The sequence below is a fragment of the Primulina huaijiensis genome, chromosome 17, assembly GCF_012295235.1.
Source record: "Primulina huaijiensis isolate GDHJ02 chromosome 17, ASM1229523v2, whole genome shotgun sequence".
NCBI lineage: Eukaryota > Viridiplantae > Streptophyta > Magnoliopsida > Lamiales > Gesneriaceae > Primulina > Primulina huaijiensis.
In genome coordinates, this window is record NC_133322.1 from 3,854,601 (window position 1) to 3,880,044 (window position 25,444).

Sequence of the window (25,444 nt, forward strand, 5' to 3'; positions counted from 1 at the left end):
TAATAACCTTATTTCATTATTTGGTTGAATTAACGATAAATATTACAAAATACCTTAATATGATACTTTATTTTATTTTAATTTCAAAAATTATGATATTTAATTGATATCTCAATATATATTTCAAGCTTACACTTTTCTACAAGTTTCATTAAAATCGTTTCAGTAAATGTCATTTTTCTTATGATATTTTTCCAATAAAAATGAACACTACATACATGTAGATTCTATGTGTTTTTTTTTTGCAAAAAAAAATTATATTTTATTTACAGTATAATTTGATTAGTTTGATTTATTTCAACTTTATTCAAAAGAGAAAAAGTAAAGATAAATTAAAAAGAATGAAAATTACTTTCTACTTTTGAACTAAATTTATGATATAATCCTTAAAAAAATTTTAATCAATATAATCTTTATAATGAATATGAATAATCATTTGTTGTATNATTAGTCGAACGATTTTAAACATTATCTAATTCTCATTATTATCTTTTTCATTATTAGTACACTCATCGATGGTATGATAAACGCCTATAAATAGAGCGATTGAGGTCTCTAAGCACACACCTCATAAGAAAAATTTATACCATCTATTGAGATGGTGGAGTGCTTAGAAGGCATAACCCGGAAGTGAGCTACAATGAGGTGATATTTATCTATTTGATGTGATGAAGCATATCCAAATTGTATATCTAATAAATTAGTGCCATCTCATTGATACACATGAAAATAAGTACAATGAGTGAACAACATATCAAAATTGTATATACGTGTGTGAACAAATTATGAGCACCAACGGAGCTTCACTTAATAAATCCAGTATGTTACGTGAGTTCATTAGATTTTCAATGTCTTTAAATTTTTTAACTTAGAATATCTATTATATTATTATAAATAGTTAGATTTTGATATCTATTTTTAAATTAAAAAAATTAATTTAGAAAATCTTTTTATAATATTGATAATCGATAGTTGGTATTTTTTTTTGTGTGTGCTTTGAACAAAGATAAATGAAAGGTCAACCCAATGATCTGTAAATTACTTCCATCAAGTAAATTTTGAATAAAATTAAACTATCAATGAAATAGTATACTGTCCGATAAATTTTGAATAAAATTAAACGATCAATGCAAGCATACTATCCAATCTTGTATAATATGATCAAATTGAGAAGACAGGAATTGAAAAAATTGGGGGAAATATTGTAGTTTCTTGTTCTATGTCTAATTAATTAAAAAAACGATTTAAAAATTATGGAGTAGGGTTTCTGACTTGACTGGTGATTAGTGGACTATATTTATATAGAACAAACGCACGCCAAGCATCTCTCTGCTAAAAAATGGCCAAAATCGGTGAGGGCGACAAACGCTGGATCGTGGAAGACCGCGCCGATGGCGCCAACGTCCACAACTGGCACTGGGCAGAAACCGATTGCCTCGATTGGTCCCGAAATTTCCTCACCAACCTCCTGTGCAACAAAACAATCCTTTCTGGCGAAGGAAATCTCTACATCAAAACCAAGAACATCGAAAAACTCGAAGGAGAAGCATACCTCAACGTTCGAAAGGGGAAAGTAATACCTGGGTATGAGTTAAATTTGGTTCTTTCTTACGAGGCTGAGGTCAAAGATTCCGACGGTAGTTCTGTGATTTTGAATACTGAGGGTACTGTTGAGCTGCCTTACATAGCCGATGAGAATTCTGGCGAGGATCCCGAGATTAGAATTACTGTAAAAGATGATGGGCCGGTTGGGAAAAGGGTGAAGGAAGCATTTCTTGCGAAAGGGAAGCCGTTTGTGTTTGAGAAAGTTAAAGATTTTGTGATTGCAATGGCCAAAGGTGGGCCTGCTAAGGATGATTTGGAAGTTAAGAAAGTAACAGTGAAAAAACCAACTTCTGATTATGGGTCTGCTGCTAGTTCGGGTAATGTTTCGGCCAGTAACAGTGGCTCAAGTGTTAAGGAGAGTAAGAAGAAGCAGGAGAAGAGAAATGAGGGGTTTAAGACAATTACTATGACTGAAAAGTTTAATTGTCGAGCTAAGGATTTGTACGAGATTTTAATGGATGAGAATAGGTGGAAGGGGTTTACTCAAAGCAATGCTCGGATAAGTAAGGAGGTGGGAGGGGAGTTTAGTATCTTTGATGGTTCAGTGACGGGGAAAAACGTTGAGTTGCTGGAGGGAAAGTTGATTGTTCAGAACTGGCGATTTGGTAGCTGGCCTGATGGAATCCAGTCAAAGGTAGAGTATTCGTCTATCTTGAGCTTTAATGTGTTCAAACTATCTGTTACTACTGCGAATTAGATTTGTATAATGTACATTAAGAATATGTGGCTTTTAAATTGAGTGGATAACCAAGCCCTGAGAGGTTTTTGTCTAGTTGTTTGAAAGATTGGATTTTTTTTTAAAAAAAAATTCGGATGAAACTGCAAAATTGTTATTCATGTTTACTTTGTGTTTGCGGTTTTCTATTTGCTCAAATCATGTTCATAGAAAATGTCTCTCTAGTTTTCGGAGTATCGGGTAGAGTTTGTGTGGCTACATATCTGTCATTTCTTTCCATTCCCATGCATGTGTGTTACTGTATGTATTTACACATTTGGCACACCTTGTAGGTATTTATGTTTGTGGGACGTCTTTAATTTAGGCAAACAATTTTCTTGCTTGATTTGCTTATAAGAGATGGTGATATTCGTGCAGGTGCGCCTTAGCTTTGACGAGCCTGAATCTGGAGTGACAGTTGTCAAGCTCACACACACTGATGTACCTGAAGAAGACAGGTCGGTGTCTCTGGTTCAACATTTTTCTTGACATTGTTCGATTTTTCATTCGTCAATTTACTATATTGCAGATATGGCAATTCAACTGTGGTGGAAAATACTGAGAAGGGATGGAGAGAGATCATATTCCACAGAATAAGGACAGTTTTTGGCTTTGGAATATGAATATGCTTCAGGTTTATTCTTGCTCGATAACAGAACTCTGTAATGTTTGACTCAATTATTTGAATCGTGGATTAAATGCGGCAAATTTGACACAAGACCACGACTTGTCTGGGTATCAATTTAGAGATTTTCTTCTGTTACGTTTCTGCTAGTGGATTGTGGCTCATCCATCTCTTGTTTGAATATGTGTGTGATAAGCAATAACACAAGAATTTGCTTTATTCCAACCATTTCTTGTCTATTACTCTGTAAAATGGTTGAGTCCCTTGACAAATCTTTTACAAAGTTTGAATTCATCCACTACTACTGTTGCAACATGGCTTGTCTACTGGGAAATACTATCTTCGGGCCAGCAGTCTTTGTCGGTATTTGTAGCCTTTTAGTGGAGTTAACAATATTGGATTCTACGAGTCTGTTAATTGGAATGAGTACAAACCAAATCCCTTAACGAGGATCCATTGGAGGGCTAGCTGTCGTGCTAATTCCAGTTCCAATAGCGTATATTTAAGTTGCGGTTAAAAACTCGTAGTTGGACTTTGGATTGAGCCGGCCGGTTCGCCCAGGTTCGCTCCCTGGGTTTTGTGGCGAAAGGTTCCATGTGAACGACACTTGAACATGAATTAGTCATCCTAAGGGTCGGGGCGACCTCGACAGACAGCGTTTTTAGTCTAATTTGTGAACATGAGCTAGATGAGGAAAGCAGATAGTGCTAACATACAAAGAATTTGGTCCCCCAATACATCTAATATTTAGAATAGTAAGCAGATAAAATTGGGAAAAAGGTTAATCCAATAGCTCTCAGCATCGATAAACCCATTTTATCCCAAGCTCAAGCCGACTTTTATGCATGGAAGGTTCGTTGTAGACAATATCCACCTTGCTCAAGAGCTTTGAGAAAGTACACTTTAAGTGCATTTCGATCAGATTTATTTTGAAAGTGGACTTGCAGAAGGCATATGACAGACACAGGTGGATTGGGACTTCTTGAAGTGTTGGTTCATCTCAACTTCCATCCCAAATTTGTGGGACGGATCATGGATGATTCAATGAAGTATACTTTGGTGAAGAGGGATTAAAGCCTGTTAGAAGCCACAAAAGCCTCTTCACTAGTTTGGTTCATCTTCTTCCCGAGTATTTGATCAATATCCACATATACACTTTGAATATAAATATATATAAGTTTCAAGCGCATTTTTTCCGACACGCGGTTTACTCCTATGAGTTTCTTTGGGTGAAACATGCCTAGGTTATTGATATGTATGAGCAACCAACCAAAAAAACAAAAAACAAAACCTTGTATTTACATGTCGTTTACATTAGATAATTGTGATATATGCTAGAGGTGGTTGTTTCTATTTTATACAAACTGTTGGATCATTTGCTTCACTTCTTCGATAACAAGCCATGCTTCATGGCCTCCGATCACCTCCGCTTTCATTTCTCCGTCACTACACAACCGCCAAGCATCACGCGTCGTTATAAATCAACAAAAATGAAGAATTAGCAAGTATACTAATCACTAATATGAAGCTAGAAATGGACATACAGATATGTTTCCAGTGGTTGAGGCACTTTGTTGACGTCCACGCAATAAAACTTCACCCTATCATTTCAAGTAAATCCATCTCATAACATACAAAAGATAGCCATAAATATACTAATATTGAGTGAGGGTTTGATTTGGAAAAATTCAAGACAAAATCGAACGGAAACACACTTGTTCTCATAATCAGCAGCCAATTTCTCGAACTATAGCTTCAAGTAAATGCATTTTCTACACCAAGCAGCCATCCTGTCACTTAATTATAACATATCAGAAACTTATCCCACCATTTTAGTTCTTGGCTCGTGGGATATGTGACTCTAATCTTTTTTAAAACGTTCATCCTTTGCACTTCCTAATAAAACTGATCAAGAAAATAGCGAGAAATTAGAGAAGAGAAATAGATGGGTTTTGAGGCAAGTTTAGCTTGCTCCAGTATCTTTTCTTGAATGGGATCCATCTCCAAACTTCGGGATCGAACAATTCTGGCCAGAATGAATGCCCTTAAATCTCTTTTAGCTCTTCCTTTCCACTCGTTGCTGCTCCGATCGAATCCGAATCCGAACCTGAACCCGTTGAAGCTGCTGGTGTTCCCTTTGGTGGATCTCTTTGTAGAGAATGTTTGGGTTTGGTGATATTATAGACATGTTTGTTTGTGTGTTCTGAACAGAAAATGAATGGTCAATCAATTAAAGATAACATCGTCTTTCTCTCTTTTGCCTAACAAAAGTGTAGGCAAGAAAAAGAAAGAAGATTTGAATGACATTATCTTCCATTTTTCTTTCTTTTTTTATATATATATTTTAGTAAATACGACGTGTTTTAGATTAATATTTTTCTTATGGTACATCTTTGTATCTCGATGACCAAAATAGAATTGTACTGTTATCAACAAAAATAATAATTTAACATAATGACAATAAAAAAATATAACTATGATGTACAGTTAATTGTTACATTTATGGTGTTTTCCAACTAAAACAAGATAACAAGAAGTTGTCCATAAAGAATGTCCGAGTTGGTGGAGTAGGTGAGTGTTCGATTTTTCATGTGAACACTTTTTCATACGAGTCTGTCGCACATGACTTGTCTAGTACGGTTTGATAGGTGAAAGAGTGTGAAAGATGTTTTGATACTATGCATGCATAAATTACAAGGCTAGAAGACGTTGCTTATCTCATATTGAACTTTTTTATATGTTTTTTTGTGGTAGAATATTGCATGAACATATAATTTATTATATTTCAGGTTTCTCATTATAGAATAATATTTTTTCTCCTGAATTTTGAGATTTAAATTTCAATAAAATAAAAATTTAAACTTTTTAAATAGGAAAAAACCGAAAAGATCAATGACATAAGAGAGTAACACAGAAGATCCTATACATTCACATGATAACACATAGAATAACTACAAAATCAACACACACAAAAAATATAACTCACATAACATGGTAACATGAGTATATGAACTTTCCAAATAAATAACACAACATAAATAGTATACGAGCTCTCATTGACAGCTTAACAAAATATGGAAGGAAAAAACTTAAAAATAAAAAGAGAGAAGGAAAGAAAGAAACTTTGAAATATATTATCGTAGTTAGTACAAAACATTCAATCCATACATAGATAACAAAGACCACTTCTGACCCCTACATAGCATACGTAATGACAAAAAACGAAAAATAACATAACAACAAAAAATAGAGACAAGAACACAAAATATAGCAGCACAAAATAGAAACAAGCATTGGAAAATAAAAAGACATACATTTATAATAAATGAATTAATAAAGTATCATAACAAATGATATAATAATATATTAATATCAATAATGATACATTTTTCATTGGACTTCAGTTTAATGCTACAATAATGATCGAAAACCCATCTATAAAATCATAAAAACGTCAAAAAGTTTAGAGCGTGCATAATGTAAAAACGATCATTTTTGGAATAAAATATATATGGAAAAATTTAAAACTCATGAATTTTGAAACATAAACTAATTTTTTTTGTTGGAATGAAGTATTTGGTAGTGTCTTTCTTTCTAGCTTTTATGTACAATTTTCAAACATTCCATTGACTTTAAACATTGAAGTACTGAAAATAATATCTTGCAAACACTACCTTAAAATAAAAAGTGCAACCATTGTCTATAACATATATAGTAAATCAAACTTAAAATTAATAATAATCTAAAAAATAAACATAATAAAAATTAAGCAGACACAATAAATTAAACACTTAAACACAAATTTAACACCAATTTAAGACAATAAACTAAACATAAGAATAATTTGGACAACACACAACTCATAAAGAAATAAAAATTTTAAGGTAATATTAGAACAATAAATTAAATACAAAATAAACACAATAAGTTAAAATTAATAATAATCTAAAAGAATCACATAAATCAAACTTAAAACTAATAATAATCTAAAAAATAAAAACAATGAATTAAACACTTACACACAAATTTAAGTTTGAATTTAATCGAATAGTGCTATTTTTCTATTTCGAGCTCGATTCGAGTATTTCTGAAGTTACTCTCACTTGAATTCAAGCTTGAGTATTGAGTAATTTTGTAGGAAAACTCTAAAAAAACGTAAAAGTTTTTTTTATTAAAGATGAAAAATATGATAAAATTAAGTGTAAAATGATAATAAATAAATTAAACTGTTTTTAAAATTTTAAATAGAAGAATTACGTAAAATTTCGAGTATACTGGGCCTGACTCACATACGGAACTTGAGCCTTGCACTTTTATTTTTTATTTCTCTTTTTTTGTGAATGCACTTTTTTTTAACAAATTAATAAATAAATAAACCTGTTCAACCACTGAATTAATTGTTTTAAACACGTCTTGTTCTATTTATTATTTATGCATTATTATTATTATTTAAATGAAGCCTCATTTATGCTATTTAATTATGAAAATATATTTAAAATTTTCATTAATAGTAAGCAAATAGCTTAATTTGCATGACCCTAATTATTTGTCATAGGCCACCCAAATATTTTATTTTTCTCGTTTACTAAGTTTATTAATTTATTCGATAAATAATTATTTATCGGGTTCTTTTATTTTTATTTTTTGAAATCTTATTCTAGGGGGTGGGAGGACTCGAACCTGAGTTATTACAAAAGAGAAACAATGTGAGATCATTGGAACTAAACCTCGGTTTCGGGTTCTTGTATTATTATATGTGTTGCACATATATAATAACACAAATTTTTGAAAAAAAATGTTGGGGACTTTTTGAAAATATTCTTTTATCAAAATTGTATTTCATAAAAAAAAATTTCTTTGCTGAAGTGTTTTACAAAATACTTTCAGAATAATTGTATGAGGTTTTTTTAGAATCGTATAAAAAACATTTGTTGTTTTTATCTCTAATAAATCTATTATTTTGTAAATCTAAAAATATATATATATATATCATAAAATTATATATATTATATTTGTGTCAACCATGAAAAAAATATTATTTCTTATGCCAAAAATATTAGTTTTTTATGATAAATATGAATAGAATTGACTCGTCTCAAAAATAATGTGAAATCGTCTCACAAACAGCATATTCATGAAAATATGTATTAAATACACTGGAACATTAATAAAATTAATAATTTTGTAGTTACGACAATCATCTACCCTACAACAAGTAACACCAGTGCAAGTACCTTCGTGCACGTGAATTCATTACAACATAATTGTGCGTAAAAGTATATTGATCAATCCCAATTAATGAATTTGATTCGTTATCTCCATTCGAAAATCTCAGTTCTTAATTTTCAGAAATATAATTGATTTGGTGTAATGACTATATAATATTTCTGAGGTTAAAATCTTGAATTTAATAAAATTTTGAGTATCTATTTTTCCTATGCAATTAAATTCACGTATCTAATATATCGAAAATGTACTATTGTGATTATCTTTTCCTAATATCGTATATTTATAAAAATTTGAGTTAATTATTTTAAAATTATTTGACGTGGATGTGACATGTGTAATATTAGAGATAGATTACAACATAAAATCTTGAATTTTTTTAAAAATTTAATTTATTTTGGAAGCTTGATATTAGATATTTATTAATGGATAAATTAAATAGTTCAATATAATGGGTGGTAATTGAAAACAAACCGAATCCACCTACCTATTTAATGCGTATAAAAAGGCAACAGCCTAAAAGAATAATGGAACAGCCTGCTTTGTTATTGCGGGACAGCTCTATAATTTGAAGTATATAATATGTAGATCGAGCGTTCATCACTTACCAAAAGATATAATTTATTATAACGATATGACTTAAATTTTTTAAAGGAAATATCAGTTCGAATGTCACGTTTCGATTGTTCTGTCCAATAAGAACATTTATTCCATTCAACAAATTTTCTATCAATAATTGCACATCTTGTAATCAATGGGAATTTTATCCGTGACATTGGCTCTGATACTAATTGTAAAACAGAGAGTTTGATAATAATTCAACACAAATTTTTTAAACTATACAGCAGTTCAAATACCACATTTTGATTTCTTTATCGAACATATATAATTATTACACCCAACATAATTTATAATATTATATTATTATTATTAATTTTAAAAATTGGAGGCATGCATAATAGCCAGTGATACAAGCATAGGCATTGAAGCCTCCATGATATTCTATTTATGTAGTTTATAATTATATAACGAATAGATGGAAGTATACTTAATACAATTTTTATACTAGAAAAACAATAAATATTTAATATTGATGTTAAAAATATGAAATTTAAATATTTTATATTATTTACACATTTGAAGTGTCAACTATCTAGCTCCTTTCTTAAATATGAGAGACCAAATTTAGTGGTTGATATTTTATATACCATTCTTTCTCAATAATATATATGGTATACATATAAATATATACAAAAACCTATGTGATACGATCTCAATTTTGTGAGATGAATATTCTATTTGATCACTCATGAAAAATTATTATTTTTTATTGTAAATACAGACAAAGTTGACTCGTCTCACGAATAAATATCCGTGAGATTGTTTCAAAACAGACCTAATCTAAAACTTATCATGTAAAAACGAAAATAAAGCTATTATTAATTAATTAAAGATTTTAAAAATATATATGATTTTACTTTTCACATATTTGATGGATGATCTTGCTTGAATCACTCTTCGCTCAATATGATTTTACTATATTTAAAAAAATTATTATCACTAAATCTCAAACTCGAAACTCGTCACAAATTCAATAAAATTGATATCGAATACATAATAAATAATCGTTTATATTATTTTTAGGTATCATGTCGGTGGATGATGTATTAGCTGGCAGTTGGATATTCGTTTAGAGATGAACATTAAATGAATCGAAGGAAAGTGCCTTTTCTCCACATATATATATATACACGTAAAATTCATGGGGAGAAGGTTTAATTGATCAATTTTATGAGACATATATTTTATTTGGATAATCCATAAAAAAATAATACTTTTTATGCTAAAATTTTACTTTGATTATAAATATGGACATCATTGACTTATTTCACGAATAAAGATACATGAGATCGTCTCATAAATTATTTTATATATATATATATATATGCAAATTGGTATAAGGTGTCATATGACAATAGTCTTCATAACGAACTCAATGAATATAAGAGACTTTTATGCAATTTAGGTATATTTAAGTTTTGACTTCTATGGCCGTGACGTTATACTGATTTTTTTTTTCCTTTTGGTCGTAAATGTTTGAATTAATGATTGCACACGATAAATAATTTTGTGATATTTAGTATTTACTAAATTATTTTTGTGATATCGAGCTCAATTGATATCAAATCTATTTGAACTATGTACTTAAGTGAGGAAGCCTTGAGTTCAAGACTTAGAAGCAGAGCCATACATGTGGTTCACAGGACATGAGGCGATACGGCTCAGCTTGGGAGGTATCACTCCATCAACCTGGTGTGAAGAGTCCTATGAGTAATGACGCATGTGGGAAAGCCCGTGAGGGAAAAAATCTCAGTGAGAACTCAAGATGGGAAAAGACCCCCGAAAGAGCCCTAAATCGAAATAGTTCATGGTCGTTACCAGTGGCGGAGCCAGCAATCTGGCGCTATCCGGGCAAGAATTTTAAACTATAACATCCTTTAGTATTTTAAATTGATATATCCGGACTAATATAAAATTTATCCAAAAATTTACATATAAATTTTTTGAAAAAAATTTGGACCACCAGGGCTAAAGCCCGGGTACGAAGGGCTGTACATCCGCCCCTGGTCGTTACAATAAAAGACGCCAGTGTAATTTTAACTAATTCCTAGTCTATTTCTGTTTTTTCATGTTCAAATGTAATTCATTTTATTTTAAACAAAAAAATCGAGTCAATTTCATAAAAAAGTTAACTCAAAATAATTCAAAGTATAAATAACAATACATACCCTACAATCATTTCGACAAAAACCACGTAAATACCAATTAAAAATTTCTAAGAAAAATAACAAATTTAATCACAAATATTTGTATTTTTGCGATTTTGATTATCCGTTATGTTTTTTTATTAAATAATTATTTGTCTACGTGTAACGATTAAACTTATCAAAAATATCTAAGATACAAACGGAAACCACAAAGTATCAAACATATATGACGGAGAAAACGATTCACCCAAATTTCTACTCGAAATCTACTTGACATGCACTTCTAATAAAGTTAAAAATTCAAATGGAATTGTCGTTGGCTGGCGACACTTGCCATACAAATCGTGCAAAAGTGCGAAAATATTGGAGTTGTGGACCAATAATATATTTGGATTTATCCTTAAATTTCGATTTAATGCAACTTCAAAATTCACACCGTTTTTTTTCATTTGTCATATTTGAAATCGAGAATTATTGTGTTAGTCAGTAGGAAAGGAACGATTCACCAACGTTATAAAATTCCCATTTTTATTTTCATTTGTTTTTTTTTTTAAAATTTAATTTTATATGACTATTAAATCCGCAAATCGATTTTCATATCGTTATTTATTTGAGTAATTACTAACAAAAGAGTCGACGAAATCTATCAATTGCCCACTCATTTAGCTAAGTATGTAGTACGGGCTTATCAACAATTCATCCTAATCTTGCTCTATGTGCATATGCTTAGAAAAAAGATGAGTGAGTTTTTTGTGAGACAGTCTCACGAATCTTTATTTGTGAGACGGGTCAACCCTATCGATATTCACAATAAAAAGTAATACTCTTAACATAAAAAGTTATATTTTTTTATGAATGACCCAAACAAGACATCTGTATCACAAAATACAACCTGTGAGACCGTCTCACTTAAGTTTTTCTAAGAAAGATTCAATTTTTTTTCTCGATCTTTTTTAGATAGCGATTCATGAGACTGTCGTATAGATTTTTATTCGTAATACGGATTGCCCCGATTCATGATTATAATAAAAATAATAATTTTGATATAAAAAATGATATATTCAATAAATTGAGTTAGGTCGAGTCGAAAATCTGTATCATAAAATTAACAAACGAGAATGTTACACAATAATATTTGTGAATTATTTTTCTATGTCTAACTCCATAATATTCTACCATATAGTTGATATTCTAGTCTCTTAAAAAATATGTTTTGTCTATTTTTCACACATACACAGTAATTTTTTTTTTTCTAATGCAGGAGTTATATTATCTTACAAAAATTCAATAGTTATCTTACGCTAGGTCTCTCGAATTAAATAATATAAACTATATAGTATAAATATAATATTTTATACTCAAAACCTATCTTTTATATTTGGCTATGGACAGTTATCTTATATAATTTTAAAAAATAAATGATTATTTGAATATTCAACTCTATTAAATGTTTTATTAATATTTTAATTTCCTTATCAAAATAAAAATGATGCAGCAAATATTATTATATTAAAATAAAAAGTCAAGGACCAAAGACTACGCTACGGCCGTTGACGGCAAACGTACGGGCGGTGGCAGTCAAAGTTAAGTACCACGGGGATCCACGCGTCAAGAATTTATGTAACACCACTTTCATTATTCTACTTTTTTTTCCCATTTATTCTCATTAATTAATTATATCCAAAATTACCAAAACAAAAAAAAAGCCATTAAAGAAATGGAAAATATATAAATTTTATCCTTCTTTATTTTTGGCATTTTTCCATACATTCTTGTACGTATTTTGAAAAAAAAAATACAACTAATAAGCCGAAAATATGGGAAAGAGAGTTTCAAAATTTTAGAAAAAAACAGTTTGATTATCGGTATTATCAAAATTTAGTTTTTTTATTGAGACAGATAATGTAACATTATGTAAATAAGCGTCGCATGGAAAAAATATCGAAAATTGGCATACAAGTCAAAGATAGTGAATTGAAATTAATAATTCTGAGAACCAAAATCACAAAAAGACAAAAATTTATAAGCGAAAAAAATAAATTTCCATTTTTTAAAATTTAGATATGCACAATGGATTATACAGTGATTAATAAATCTGAGAAATTTTCTATTGATTTTGATTTGTTTAATTATGATTCTAGTTTTGACACAATACTATATTGTCAAAATAATGAAGAAAAAAATTGAAATTGGTAGGAAATCTCCGTTAATGATTCAATTATGGGATTTAATTCTTAATGAGTATTTAGTACTTTAATTAATTGTGTTTAAAATTGGGGCTTGTTTGGAGAGTTCGTGAAAATTCCATCGGAGTGCGTGTACACGTGGAGGTATGCGAGTGACTGGATTGTAGTTTAAAAGAGTTGCTGATTGTGGTGGCACTCGTGGTAAATCACTCAAACTCCAGTGGCATTTTGGTATCAAATATCAAATCATTAGTGTGGACTCACTTTCCCCCACTTGGGCAAACTTTTGTTTGGGAAAAATTTATTTAACGGCAAACATAATAAAGGGAAATCAAGATTATATTTTTAAAATAAAATCTTGGATTTAAAATTTAATTATAAAATATATGCATAAAATTTATTAACAGATTAATTTATGAGTTATCTAATATTTAAAAAAGTAGGTTTCTTGTGAGACGGTCTCACGAATTATTATCTGTGAGATATGTCAACCCTACCAATATTCACAATAAAAAGAAATACTTTTTCATGGATGACCCAAATAAGAGATCAGTCTCATAAAATATGACCTGTGAGACCGTCTAATACAAGTTTTTGTCTATTTAAAAATGAAACATATTTAACTCATCTGTTATAAATTATTTTAATATTAGATCTAAATGTGGGAAAAACAAAAAGTTGTGATCATTTTCTCTGGCAGTAGAAAAGTTGTCGTCTCTCTCGCGGAGAATATATACCATAAGATCTTCTCTATATTATAAAGTAAAACTTGCATTAAAGACACTCAAATTCTGTTTATTTTGAGAAGTAAATCATCTAAAATTGACTGCAGATGTAGATATACGTATACATGCAATATATATACATACGCAGCAAAGCATTTCTGATAAGGAAACTCTCTCTCACGCACCCACTCAGACTCCTTACTTTTTCTCTATCTCTTTCTGTATTTCAACTCTCCAATCGGCACACAACAAAATCTCTCTTTCTTTCTCCGTTTCTCCGGGAAATTCTCATACATTCTCGAGGATTTCGTTTGTGCTGCAAAACAATCGCTGCTCACATGGCGGATATAAAGAAATATGCTCCGATTAATGGTGGGAGCCTGTTTTCCGACTTCAAAATCCACTTCTCAATCTTCAGAACGAAGAAAACTTTTGCGATTGCATATGGGTTTGTTTTTGTTTTTATTGCCTTCACCATTTTCCTCGCTTTTAGCCCTTCTTCGAACTCTTCTTCTCCATGGTTCACCAACATATTTGCTGTAAGTACAGGCGGCCATGGTGCTTCTAGTTCGAGTTCTCCTACTTCGTCTTCGATTTTTTCGGATGACTCGTATAGATCTCGCGTTTCTTCGATTTTCTCTTATTTCTTCCCAAACTCGTCGTCTCCGTCGCAATCCCATAATTTTTCGGGAACCGACAGTATTGGATCTCAGAACTTGTCATCCTTGGCACCGAATTCGGATAAAGAGACTCCTACCGCAAAAAACCTGACTCGGAATGAAGGGGAAACACATAAAGTTGATGTCTTGAAGCCAAATAACGTCACAGTTTTGCCCCAGAAGCCTTCTATCAATGAGATTGTGAATAACGATACAACTCCGACAAAATCCAGTGAAGGGTCTTCTGCCGTCAAGAACAAGACTCAAAATCACCAGTTGAGTGATAAAAGTGAAGTCGTAGAACAAAATCAGACTCGGGTTGATAAAGTTGAAGTCTTGAAGGCAAATGAGAGCAGTGCTGCGAACAGAACTGTTATTCAGCCACCGAATCCGGTGAAAAATGTTACTTTGATATCAGGAAAAGGGACCTCAGATAAGGATTTGATTCATAATTTCAATTCTTCTTTGATGAAGAAACAGAACACTAGTGCTAATGCCTCAAATGGCAAACAAGGGATGGATGACCTGATGAATTGTGATCTGTTTGATGGGAATTGGGTGAGAGATGACTCTTATCAGCTGTACAATCCCGGTTCTTGTTCTCTGATCGATGAGCAATTTAATTGTTTCCTTAACGGTAGGCCTGACAATGGCTACCACAAACTTAAGTGGAAGCCAAAAGGTTGCGCTCTTCCAAGGTATGTGGCAAAATCCCGTCTCCATTTTTTTCAAGTACTATGCAGAATGAATTTTTATGGGTAGATATTCACAGAGAGTGACATTCCAACTGCTACATTGGTTTGATAATTTCTTGAATTGGTTTGGTTCAAATCTGTTTTTTTTTTTTTTTCATTTGTAGAAAATTACCCCATGACTCTGCAATCCCGCAATAGTGTTCGATCTCAGAAAAAAGTTTGGGTTTTCGGATTGATCAGTTCAATTTTTTGTTGATGTGGGATTGGACTATAGCCGTGAAATATTTGATCTTTTCACTGTCTTTTAATGTTCTAATTTAGCATACGTTGATCCTTTGAATATTATTCAGGTTAAACGGTAGCCATATGCTGGAATTGTTGAGAGGAAAAAGGCTAGTTTTTGTTGGCGATTCCCTCAACCGGAACATGTGGGAATCTCTTATTTGCATCCTCAAGAACACTGTAAAAGATCAGAAAAAGGTTTATGAAGAATCCGGCCGGCACCATTTTCGGGCAGAAGCTTCGTATGCCTTCATATTTGAAGTAAATTACTGAACTGATATGTATATATATTTCCATCTTCCAAGAAATATGATCTTTGTTGTGAACATTTTCTTACTTTGTGTAATTTTGATAGGACTACAAATGCAGGGTGGAGTTTTTTGTATCTCCTTTTTTGGTTCAAGAGTGGGAAGTCTCGTCGAAAAATGGAAAGAAGAAGGAAACACTTCGGCTTGATATGATTGGAAGTTCAGCTGAAAAATATAAAAATGCAGACGTAATTGTGTTCAACACTGGACACTGGTGGACTCATGAGAAGACTTCGAAAGGGTAAAGAAATAATTCTGTCCCATTTCGATAACTTTATTGTTGCATGACTACCATTGCTATGCACTAAATTATCATCATTCGAATAAATCAGGAAGGACTATTACCAAGAAGGGAGCCATGTTTACAGCGACCTAGACGTGAATGAAGCATTTCGAAAGGCCTTAACGACGTGGGGAAGATGGGTGGATACCCATGTCAGTCCTTTGAAATCTCTCGTGTTCTTCAGGGGCTATTCAGCATCCCATTTCAGGTAGTAATCTGACCAAAATACTAACTTGTACGATAGGATTACGATAAAAAGATCAAACCGTGTGGGATAATAAGCATTATTATTGAGTTTCTAGCTATTGATTTCTTCAGCAAAGAAGGTTGCATATCCATATATTCTTCAATGACCCTATTGCATTTTGCTTGTAGTGGTGGGCAATGGAATTCCGGGGGGCAATGCGACCATGAAACAGAGCCAATAAAGAACGAAACGTATCTAACTCCCTATCCACCAAAGATGACTGTTTTGGAGAAGGTCTTTAAAGGAATGAAGACCAATGTAACATATATGAACGTCACCAGAATGACTGATTATCGAAAGGATGGCCATCCATCAATATACCGGAAACAACATCTCTCGGAAGAAGAGAGGAGATCTCCTTTGAGTTTCCAAGACTGCAGCCATTGGTGCCTCCCTGGGGTGCCGGATACATGGAACGAGATCCTATATGCAGAGCTTTTAGTTAAATTAAACAAGTTTCGACAGCAGGAGAAATAATCGTAGTCCAAATCTCAATTCTTGGATGGCGTCTCGACGGAACCGTCCATTGTTGGATCACTCGCGGTTGGTTTTCCCGGTCCTCCGATCACCCAGGCAAGAATTAAAGCAGCAGTAAATATTCTACACGAGGATGATCTGCTCTGCTCTGTTCCTGTTCATTGAAACGAGCTTATTTATAGAAGTGTGCATTACACTCTTGCTTTTTTATAACCAAAAAAACACTCAGAATATACAACTTTTGGTATGTTTTCATTGGGATAATGAGAGGAAGGTGAAATGGCTGCAAGAATTGTAATTAATAGTTTAATTTGTTCATTTAAGATCATAAATAAACCACTTACATAATGATATTCTGTTCCAAATTTACTTGTAGTTCATATATTTTAGATCCCAGGTTAATAATAATTTATCAGAAGTTTATTGGGACGTGACAGTGCTTTTGATTAAAGTAAGGTGACAAAAACTATGCCTTATCTTTGGTTAACAATTAATTAATATATTGTTGATTATCTGTCTTCACACTTGTCTAAATTCTTACATGCTTTGAACTTTCATAATATAAGCTTTGATTTTGACACAACAGTTTGCTACTTTCATGAATATTATTATATAGTTTAGTCGGACATCTGTTTACCGATTGATTGAATTTTTCGCACTTTATTCTTCATTTTTTCCTCATCTTCACATGGGAAACATTGACCTTTGTCCTTTGGGTGGTAATCAACGTTCTTTATTATTAGAATGAAATTTCCGGTATACAAAAATAAATAAATATGAAAAATAATAATTATTGTCGGTTTGAAGGTTGGTGGGGAAATAGTATGTAGTATGTGGAACGGTTTTACGAATCTTTATTTGTGAGATAAGTCAACATTTCTTATATTTACAATAAAAAATAATAAATCTGACATAAAAATAATGTTTTTTTTTATAGGTGATCCATATAGAATATTTTCATACAAAATTGATATATGCGATTGTCTCATATGAGTTTTTGTATTTCATGATTGACAATTTTTTTGAAAAGATTATCTTTTTTAAAAGGATAATATAGTTTGGGATTGGTACTTGGCATATCTCTATCTAGATAATATATAAACGAATTTAAACAAAAGCCTATAGATTGAAGGGATTAGGCCAATACCTAATCTAAATTTAAAGACTATATAAAATAACAACATATAGATAAATACTAAAATAATAGAAAAAAAATGACACTGAAATCTCTAGACAAAAGTAGAGATTCAATCATTAAAATGTACATTCGCTCAACCTAATTGAGAAAGGATTATTGAACTTTATGTATTCACATTTTAGCCATGGGGCTATTGACTAGGTCTCAATATATAAGTTCAACAGAATTTTATGCTTGATTTTTTAAAATATGGAGTTTTAAATTAAATGAAATTATCTTTACACAATTTGTTTTTTTTCACATTTTCGAAATTTTACAGTGTATACTAATTTTATTTCCTATAACTTTCTGTAAGAAAATGATTAACTTAAGTTGTTTATAGTATATCACATAATATTTATTTTACATATTATATTTTTATCAAGGCAAAAACTTGTGTGAGACGGTTTCACGGGTCGTATTTTATGAGACATATCTCTTATTTCGGTCATCCATGAAAAAGCATTACTTTTTATGATAGGATTATTACATTTTATTGTGAATATCGGTAAGGTTGACCCGTCTCACAGATAAAGATTCGTGAGACCGTCTCATAAGAGACCTACTCATTTATCAATAACAGCATTTCAATATTGAAATTATTAAGAAAAGTTCATTAGTTTTTTTTTAATTATGAAATGTTTTTTAATTTCTTTTCCATAGGATATATTATCATATCTATCACGATCAAGGATTTCTTTGCCAACGGGGATGGTAGGAGGATAAGTTTTTTGGTGTTCTATTAATTAAGAAATGGAATTATAGAGTTGCATTAGCTTCGTTGCTCGAATTAAATAAAGACAACAACCTTGTACCTATCGGAGGAATTTGAGTCAACAACTTTATTCGTGATCTTGATTCTTGCCAACTAAATTCAAATTTTTAATTGCCAATTTTATTGTTTTTTTGTACAATGTAATATTTCTAAAGAAAATAAATTTAATTAAACGCACCAATGGAGAGAGCATATATATTTCTAGCTCCTAAAGTCTTCTTGGCCTTTTTCATTTATTGGGGACCAAATCTTCTTTGAATTTGACAAAAATTAGCTTCGAGTATGAAACCACACACTAAGTGTTGAGTTTGATGCATTTATCAAACCAGTCTTTCTTGTTTAAAGTCTACCTTCTCAATAGTCTCAGTGCACGCGTTGTACTCTTATATTATTATATATATAAGCATTTACGATAATATAACAAGAAGTCGGCGAATCGAAAGAGCTCAAGGTTGTTGTCTACGAACCAACTTTAGAGGCGCTAGAAGAGCTCGGCGAAAACGTTCCGACTTTTAAATCAGAACACTGTCAGGACTGATAACTCGACCTCGATGCAAAATGAGTCACACTTGTCTTTATATTTGGTAATACGTTCGAGTTTTGTTTTTAAAACAGAAGACTAGAAGATTGATTGTATTTTAAAATTTCGCGTATCTGCGGTTATTTTTAGTAAGTGTTTGGACGATTTTTAAAAATACATCATTGTCTATTTTTATTTCATGCATCATTTAGGCCATTCTAGTCAAGGTATGGACAATCATGTCGCTCGGTAAAAGTAAATTTGTAAAAAAGATTCTGCGACAAGAACAAATTGTTTGGACAGTAAAAGTGAGAACATAGCTTCCAACTATAAAGCAACAATCTATTTATAGATTTTCCAAACCATTATGGCCTTAGTTATAATTTTTTTATTAAAGAATTCTCTTGAAATAGTAAAATTGGATCGTAACCCATTATAATTGTATAGATATATGGAAATTTTGTACATATTAGGTTTTTTCAAAATAAAAATTTGTATACATTTATACACACAACACGTCTTTTTGGTTGAAATTAAAAGGTTCAATGAATATGCTATAAATTGCATTTCAAAAAGCTAATAAAGACATTCACATGAATTACTTGATCAACTTTAAATGCAATATATTTGACCAAAATTTCTGAAATCGCACTTTATAAAAATATCAATCAAGAAAATAGAAAAGTCAAAAACACCCACAAATGGTGATATCGAAAATGACAATTATCATGGATTGCTATAGAAATTAATGATGATAATGGATAGGAGTCGATGGAAGATTGAGACGTTGCGCTAAATCTTATAAAGTTTTTGAGAGATTGTGTTTTTGAAGACTATCTCTCTATATTTGTGATACGATCTCACGAGTCGTATTTTATGAGACGGATCTCTAATTTGGGTCATTCATGAAAAAATATTACTTTTTATGATAAGATTATTATTTTTTATTATGAATATCAGTATGATTGACACGTCTCACAGATAAAGATTCGTGATAGCGTCTCACAAAATACATACTCTTTTATAATTTATGTTGTCGAAAAATTTCAATTAATATTGTACAATATTTTTGTAATTTTTTACAATTTTAGTTATTTTTCAAACATTAACGTTGAAATATATCAACACTAGAGTATGTAGATGATGAAATTTATCGTTTTATTTTTTCTTTTTAAATAGATTTAATCTGTCCTCTAGGTCCTATGATATAATATCTACATGGTGTGATTTAAGTACCAAATTTGCCTTTCATTTATTATGATTTACTCATTATGTATCTCACTAAATTACATCAGTGATCATTTGTCCACACATATATATAATTAAGATAGAAACAGATATATTGAAGTCATCAGCCAAACAAAATTTAAAAATCTCTCTGTAATTTCTACTCCAAACCCTGATCAGTTACATTTAGCTTTCAGTCAAATAAAAACAAAGATAGGGAAAAAAATAAAAGAAAGTCTTTCATCTTTAAAAATCTTGAAACGGGAGTCTGATAGATATCAATTAAGAAGTAGGCTTATTAGCGGCGGCGCCGGTGGAGGTGGCTATTCTTTCGCAAGAGGGACACATTGTGAGAGTTGTTGCAGGGAGTTGTTTGTAGAATGGCTGAGTAGCCTTAAGTGCTCTTAATTCTTGGAGCTCCTTTTGCAACCTTCTGTTCTCTTCTGTCAGCGTCTCGCAGCACCTCTTTAAATACTCATAATCCACTTCTGTCTGCTTCAATTTCGTCCTGTCACACATATAAATTAACCAAATAATTGTCTTTCATAAATCCATCAAATAATCAAAAAACTTTTCTACTTTATTCATATAAATATCGACTATATGTATATATATATGCATATACCTACCTAGCCCTTCTGTTTTGGAACCATACTTCCACTTGGCGAGGACGAAGATTCAACTCCTTAGCAAGTGCAAGCTTTTGTTTCTGCGTGTATTGTTCAACGGAAGATAAGTCAAAAACATATGTATAACCCGTGAAGAGAAAGAATGACTCCAAAGAGAAGAGATATCCGACTTATAATAATTAAGACAGGACAATTTTTTTTATTTTTTTTTCCAAATTAAAATTTCGAATCCTGAAAATATAAAAACGCGAACCCATATTTACCACTGAATTGAATTACCCGGTCTACATGATTAACAATATGAAAAAAAAATTATAGAGAAAGTGATCGAAATTTATATACACGTCACGTATGAACTGAGTTTTAGAGATTTATCTGCACAAAAACCTTCAGCCAAGAAATATAAATAAACAATAAGGCTGTATTCACTTTTAAGCTGACAAAACTAAAATTTCCTATTACTTTTTTTAAAAAATGAACATGAATTCTTTGAGGAAGTTGGTGAAAAATCCCGAATCAAAACATTTTTTTGGATTCACTCTCTACTCACAAAATTGTGGTACTATGTCGTACAAATTGTGGCACACTTCATGTGAAAATGTGGTACTAAAAAAATACCCAGGACTGAACACTACAAAAAAACGACGGCTGGAGACTGATCACCAATTTGCCGAATTCTTAACTATATATACATATATGAAGGATTTTATTGATATTATATTTTATCAGGTTATAAACATTTAATGTTTTTGTCGACCCTTTCAAATATATCTTGGAACATCTCAAAGCCCATAAAATATGTATGCACACAGACAAAAGCACAGATGTGTGTGTGTGTGTGTATAAGCTTACAGGATTGAGGGTATTGTGTTCTTTGAAACTGTCTTCAAGAAAGGCAGACTGTTCTTTACTGAGTCTGAGTTTTTTTCTTGCCACGCCATTTTCTTCATCGTCACTAGTTCCCCTTGAATTTGTACAACCTCGATCTGCTGCTGTTATTTCTTCGAAATCTCTCCTTTTACTTTTGAATATTGAAAAATAATCTATCTCATACGATTTATTAATTTTAGTAGATGAAAGCGTAGCCGCCCATTCTTCGCATTTCTCCCCTCCCACAGCTTCACTAACCACTGTCAAAATATTAAACAAACCCGTTACAATTTAAAAGAAAACGTTCATATTTAGTCAGGTATATTTCAACTAACAACACAAGTGTAGATGCAGTGGAGACACAGATTAATCGATCAGAAGAAAACCCAAAAAAAAAAAAAAAACTTTTCCTCGAGCACAGAATAACTAAGCCAATTAGAACCTTTACAGGCATCAGTAGACCATGGGAAAGGAAACTTGTAATTTGAGGGAGGATGACTTGTGTGAACCGGAGAGAAAGGAAGAAGACGAAGCTGAACCGTTGGATCTGACGATGAAGCTCGCCTCTCACTCTCAGAAGAAGCGGTTGTCTCTTCACCTCTTCCACCATTATTTTCATCCTTCTCCACAGCCATGCAGAACCCTAAATCCATCCCCAGAATTTTCTGTGATTTTTCATGTAAAGAAAATGGCTTTGGGGTGTCACCCAAGCTCAAGGCCAACTCCATGAGAGATGGATTTTTTTTTTCTTTGCGAGCAAAAAAGAAAGCAGGGAAGGAGAGCTTGCTAGAATCGGATCGAAAAGAGCGGACGATCTAATCAATTTAAAAGAGAGAAAATTTAAGCCCACCGAACAAATTTAGAATGGCTCCTTTTTAATTTGTCACGCACAAATACTAATTTATTTCACGGAAAAGTGTTGGTCATTTTAATTTCCACTTTTAAATGATTACATAGATTTATTTGGTCACGCACATGATGTGAGACTAATTTCATTTTGCCCCATTGCCCAAGAGGAGTATATATATATAATAAAAACAAATTTCAAGAATAATAATTTTAATAAATCAAATATATTATAAAATATCGGGTTTTTCAAAAAAAATAAAACAAAGACAAATATGAAATTTGACTGTCTAACGTCAAAATACCAGAGTCCTGTATCCAATGAGGCTGCCATCATACCTGTGTAATGATGTAGCTAACGTGCATGGACTTTCATTTCTATGAAATCATGCATGTAACTATATATTTTAACAAATAAATTCATATGAAAAAAATTAAATTTTATAAACAAAAATATAAAATTTATTCATTAAGGTATAATAAATATCTGTGGCTTATATTATTAAATGAATAAAAATGAAAAAAAAACCATAAAGATTAGAAATATATATTATATACCAAAAGTATTCATGGTTTTATACACATGATATTGTACGTAGATGTCGAGGGTAGGTTAAATTTAAAAAAATTGAAAAGGGGTCAGATTTGTCATGCTTTTGGGATCATTGCAATAATTGAAGTCATGCATGCTCTCATGATAAGAATTATATGTTATTATTTATTGAAGAGTCTTGTCTAACTGTTCCTCCGTGGTTTCTCGCTTGAATTCTTAATTTGAATTTTTTTATAAAAAAAAACAAGAAAATTATATTAAATAATAGGAAATGTTTGGTTTCATATAAGTTTTTTTTTCCAAGAAAAATGTAATGTAAATTAAATAACGTCTTCTGGTGAAGGATATGGAAATTATACCTAAAAACTAAATGCAAACATTGATTCATTCGAACTTTGGAGTGATATTCTAAGAATTGATCCAAAGTTAATAAAAGAATAACTTATTTATTTTACGTGAATCAACATATTGTTTTGAAAATATGTGCGACATTTTAATGTAAATTCAAATTAACCCANAATAACAATAATAATTATGGCAATAAAAGTTCTGGTCAAACCATCGCTGATCATTATTTCTTTCGTGACTTAAATTTGAAATTTCTACATGTTACTCCCAATTTTCTTACTATGGCTAACAAAACTGAATATTTAATTTTGTTAAATCAACTTTATTACAATTATATACACACACACACACACATATGTATAATGGATATTTTTAAACAAAAATATTTGAAAACAATATCTATATTTGTGGGTTGAACATTCTCTGAATTTTCAAATGATTTGCAGTATATTATATTCCATTCAAGCACCTGCGGCAGACTACTGCAATACTTTATTCATAATATTATTATTGAAATTCAAATGAAAATTAATAAATAACGGTATCTAATGATGAATAAATAATATGATATGATATTTCTCGGTTCTTAGTTCTATATAAAGGGAAAGATATTATTCATAATAAGAAAATATGGGTATTTTGTATATTTATTACACGTACAGTTTGAGTCATATGAAACAAGTAAGCCAACTTAAAACTCATTTATGTATTAAAAAATAAATAAATCAGGTCGAGTCCTGTAAAACACGTTAGCCAACTTAAAACTCGTTCCGGGAAAAAAAATCGACCATCAATTTACTCGTCTCGTGTTTTTTTAACTTATTTAAATATTAAATAAGATAGATCGGATCCATTGTCATTTCTAAATATATAACCCTTATGATCCTACAAACTTTATGCATATTTGTATTTCAATAATTCGAATGATAATTGTTGGACATAGATTCTTTATTTATGATTTGACTTTGTTTTCGTAAATCGTATTATACTTTTATATATATATATATATAAAATCTTAATTTATAAGGATGATTCTATAATTTTAAATTCTATTCAAATCGTAAATAAATAAAAACTTAAAAAGAAGTTAAAATAAATGTTACTAATTACTATCTATATCTCAATTGAATTAAATTGCCAAATATTAAATAAAGGCAGAGTCACATCAAATCAAATATTTATTTCCAAGATTTTCTGAATGTAAATGAGTTGTGTCAATTCAATAAGGTGAATCTTGAGCCGGGACTCGATGGAAGATTTGCCTGTTTCCAGACCCTAATTTCAGAATAGGCTGCCCTTAAGCCCTACAATCACAAAAACAACATTACTTTCTCTAGCCTTTTATTAATTTATTAACATTAAATTACTAATGAAAAAATTGTAATTGTTATATAGAAAAATAATTTTTTTGGTAGATTAACTAATGATTTATTTTGGATTTGGATCGACTAAATTTTCAAAATTCATATTTTTTAGATTTATTTCATTTGAATGCTGAAATGATATCAGAAAAAGCTAATGAGTCTGGAGACGTTTTTATCTATCTGCTTGTGCTGTCTAATATCTCTTAGATATCAGTGTTATATTTTCCCAGTGACTACGATATTATCCGTTAAGATTTGACATCATTCTTTTACGACCACCTAGTCAACTTGATCAAGCAGCGCAATGGTAACAACTTGACGTACGAAAACTTCC

At 31.0% G+C, this 25,444-nt stretch overlaps 3 protein-coding genes and 1 pseudogene across 3 annotated transcripts; 2 read left to right on the top strand and 2 right to left on the bottom strand.

Annotated features, from left to right (window-relative positions):
* The first annotated feature begins 1,304 nt into the window (after positions 1-1,304).
* LOC140963062 (uncharacterized) lies at positions 1,305-3,164 on the top strand. Its single transcript, XM_073422281.1, has 3 exons — positions 1,305-2,239; positions 2,699-2,778; positions 2,850-3,164. Exons 1-3 carry the CDS (start codon positions 1,340-1,342, stop codon positions 2,941-2,943), a joined length of 1,074 nt encoding a protein of 357 aa, XP_073278382.1. The 5' UTR covers positions 1,305-1,339; the 3' UTR covers positions 2,944-3,164.
* Positions 2,999-5,207, bottom strand: LOC140963282 (thioredoxin-like 3-1, chloroplastic; annotated as a pseudogene).
* Positions 5,208-14,003: 8,796 nt separating this feature from the next.
* LOC140962993 (protein trichome birefringence-like) lies at positions 14,004-17,056 on the top strand. Its single transcript, XM_073422173.1, has 5 exons — positions 14,004-15,207; positions 15,555-15,747; positions 15,842-16,035; positions 16,127-16,285; positions 16,453-17,056. Exons 1-5 carry the CDS (start codon positions 14,189-14,191, stop codon positions 16,799-16,801), a joined length of 1,914 nt encoding a protein of 637 aa, XP_073278274.1. The 5' UTR covers positions 14,004-14,188; the 3' UTR covers positions 16,802-17,056.
* Positions 17,057-20,603: 3,547 nt separating this feature from the next.
* Positions 20,604-22,875, bottom strand: LOC140963153 (homeobox-leucine zipper protein HAT14-like). The gene is made up of 4 exons (XM_073422411.1): positions 22,448-22,875; positions 21,982-22,259; positions 21,130-21,209; positions 20,604-21,008 (listed from the first exon to the last, which is right to left on the bottom strand). Exons 1-4 carry the CDS (start codon positions 22,725-22,727, stop codon positions 20,783-20,785), a joined length of 864 nt encoding a protein of 287 aa, XP_073278512.1. The 5' UTR covers positions 22,728-22,875; the 3' UTR covers positions 20,604-20,782.
* Positions 22,876-25,444: the final 2,569 nt, after the last annotated feature.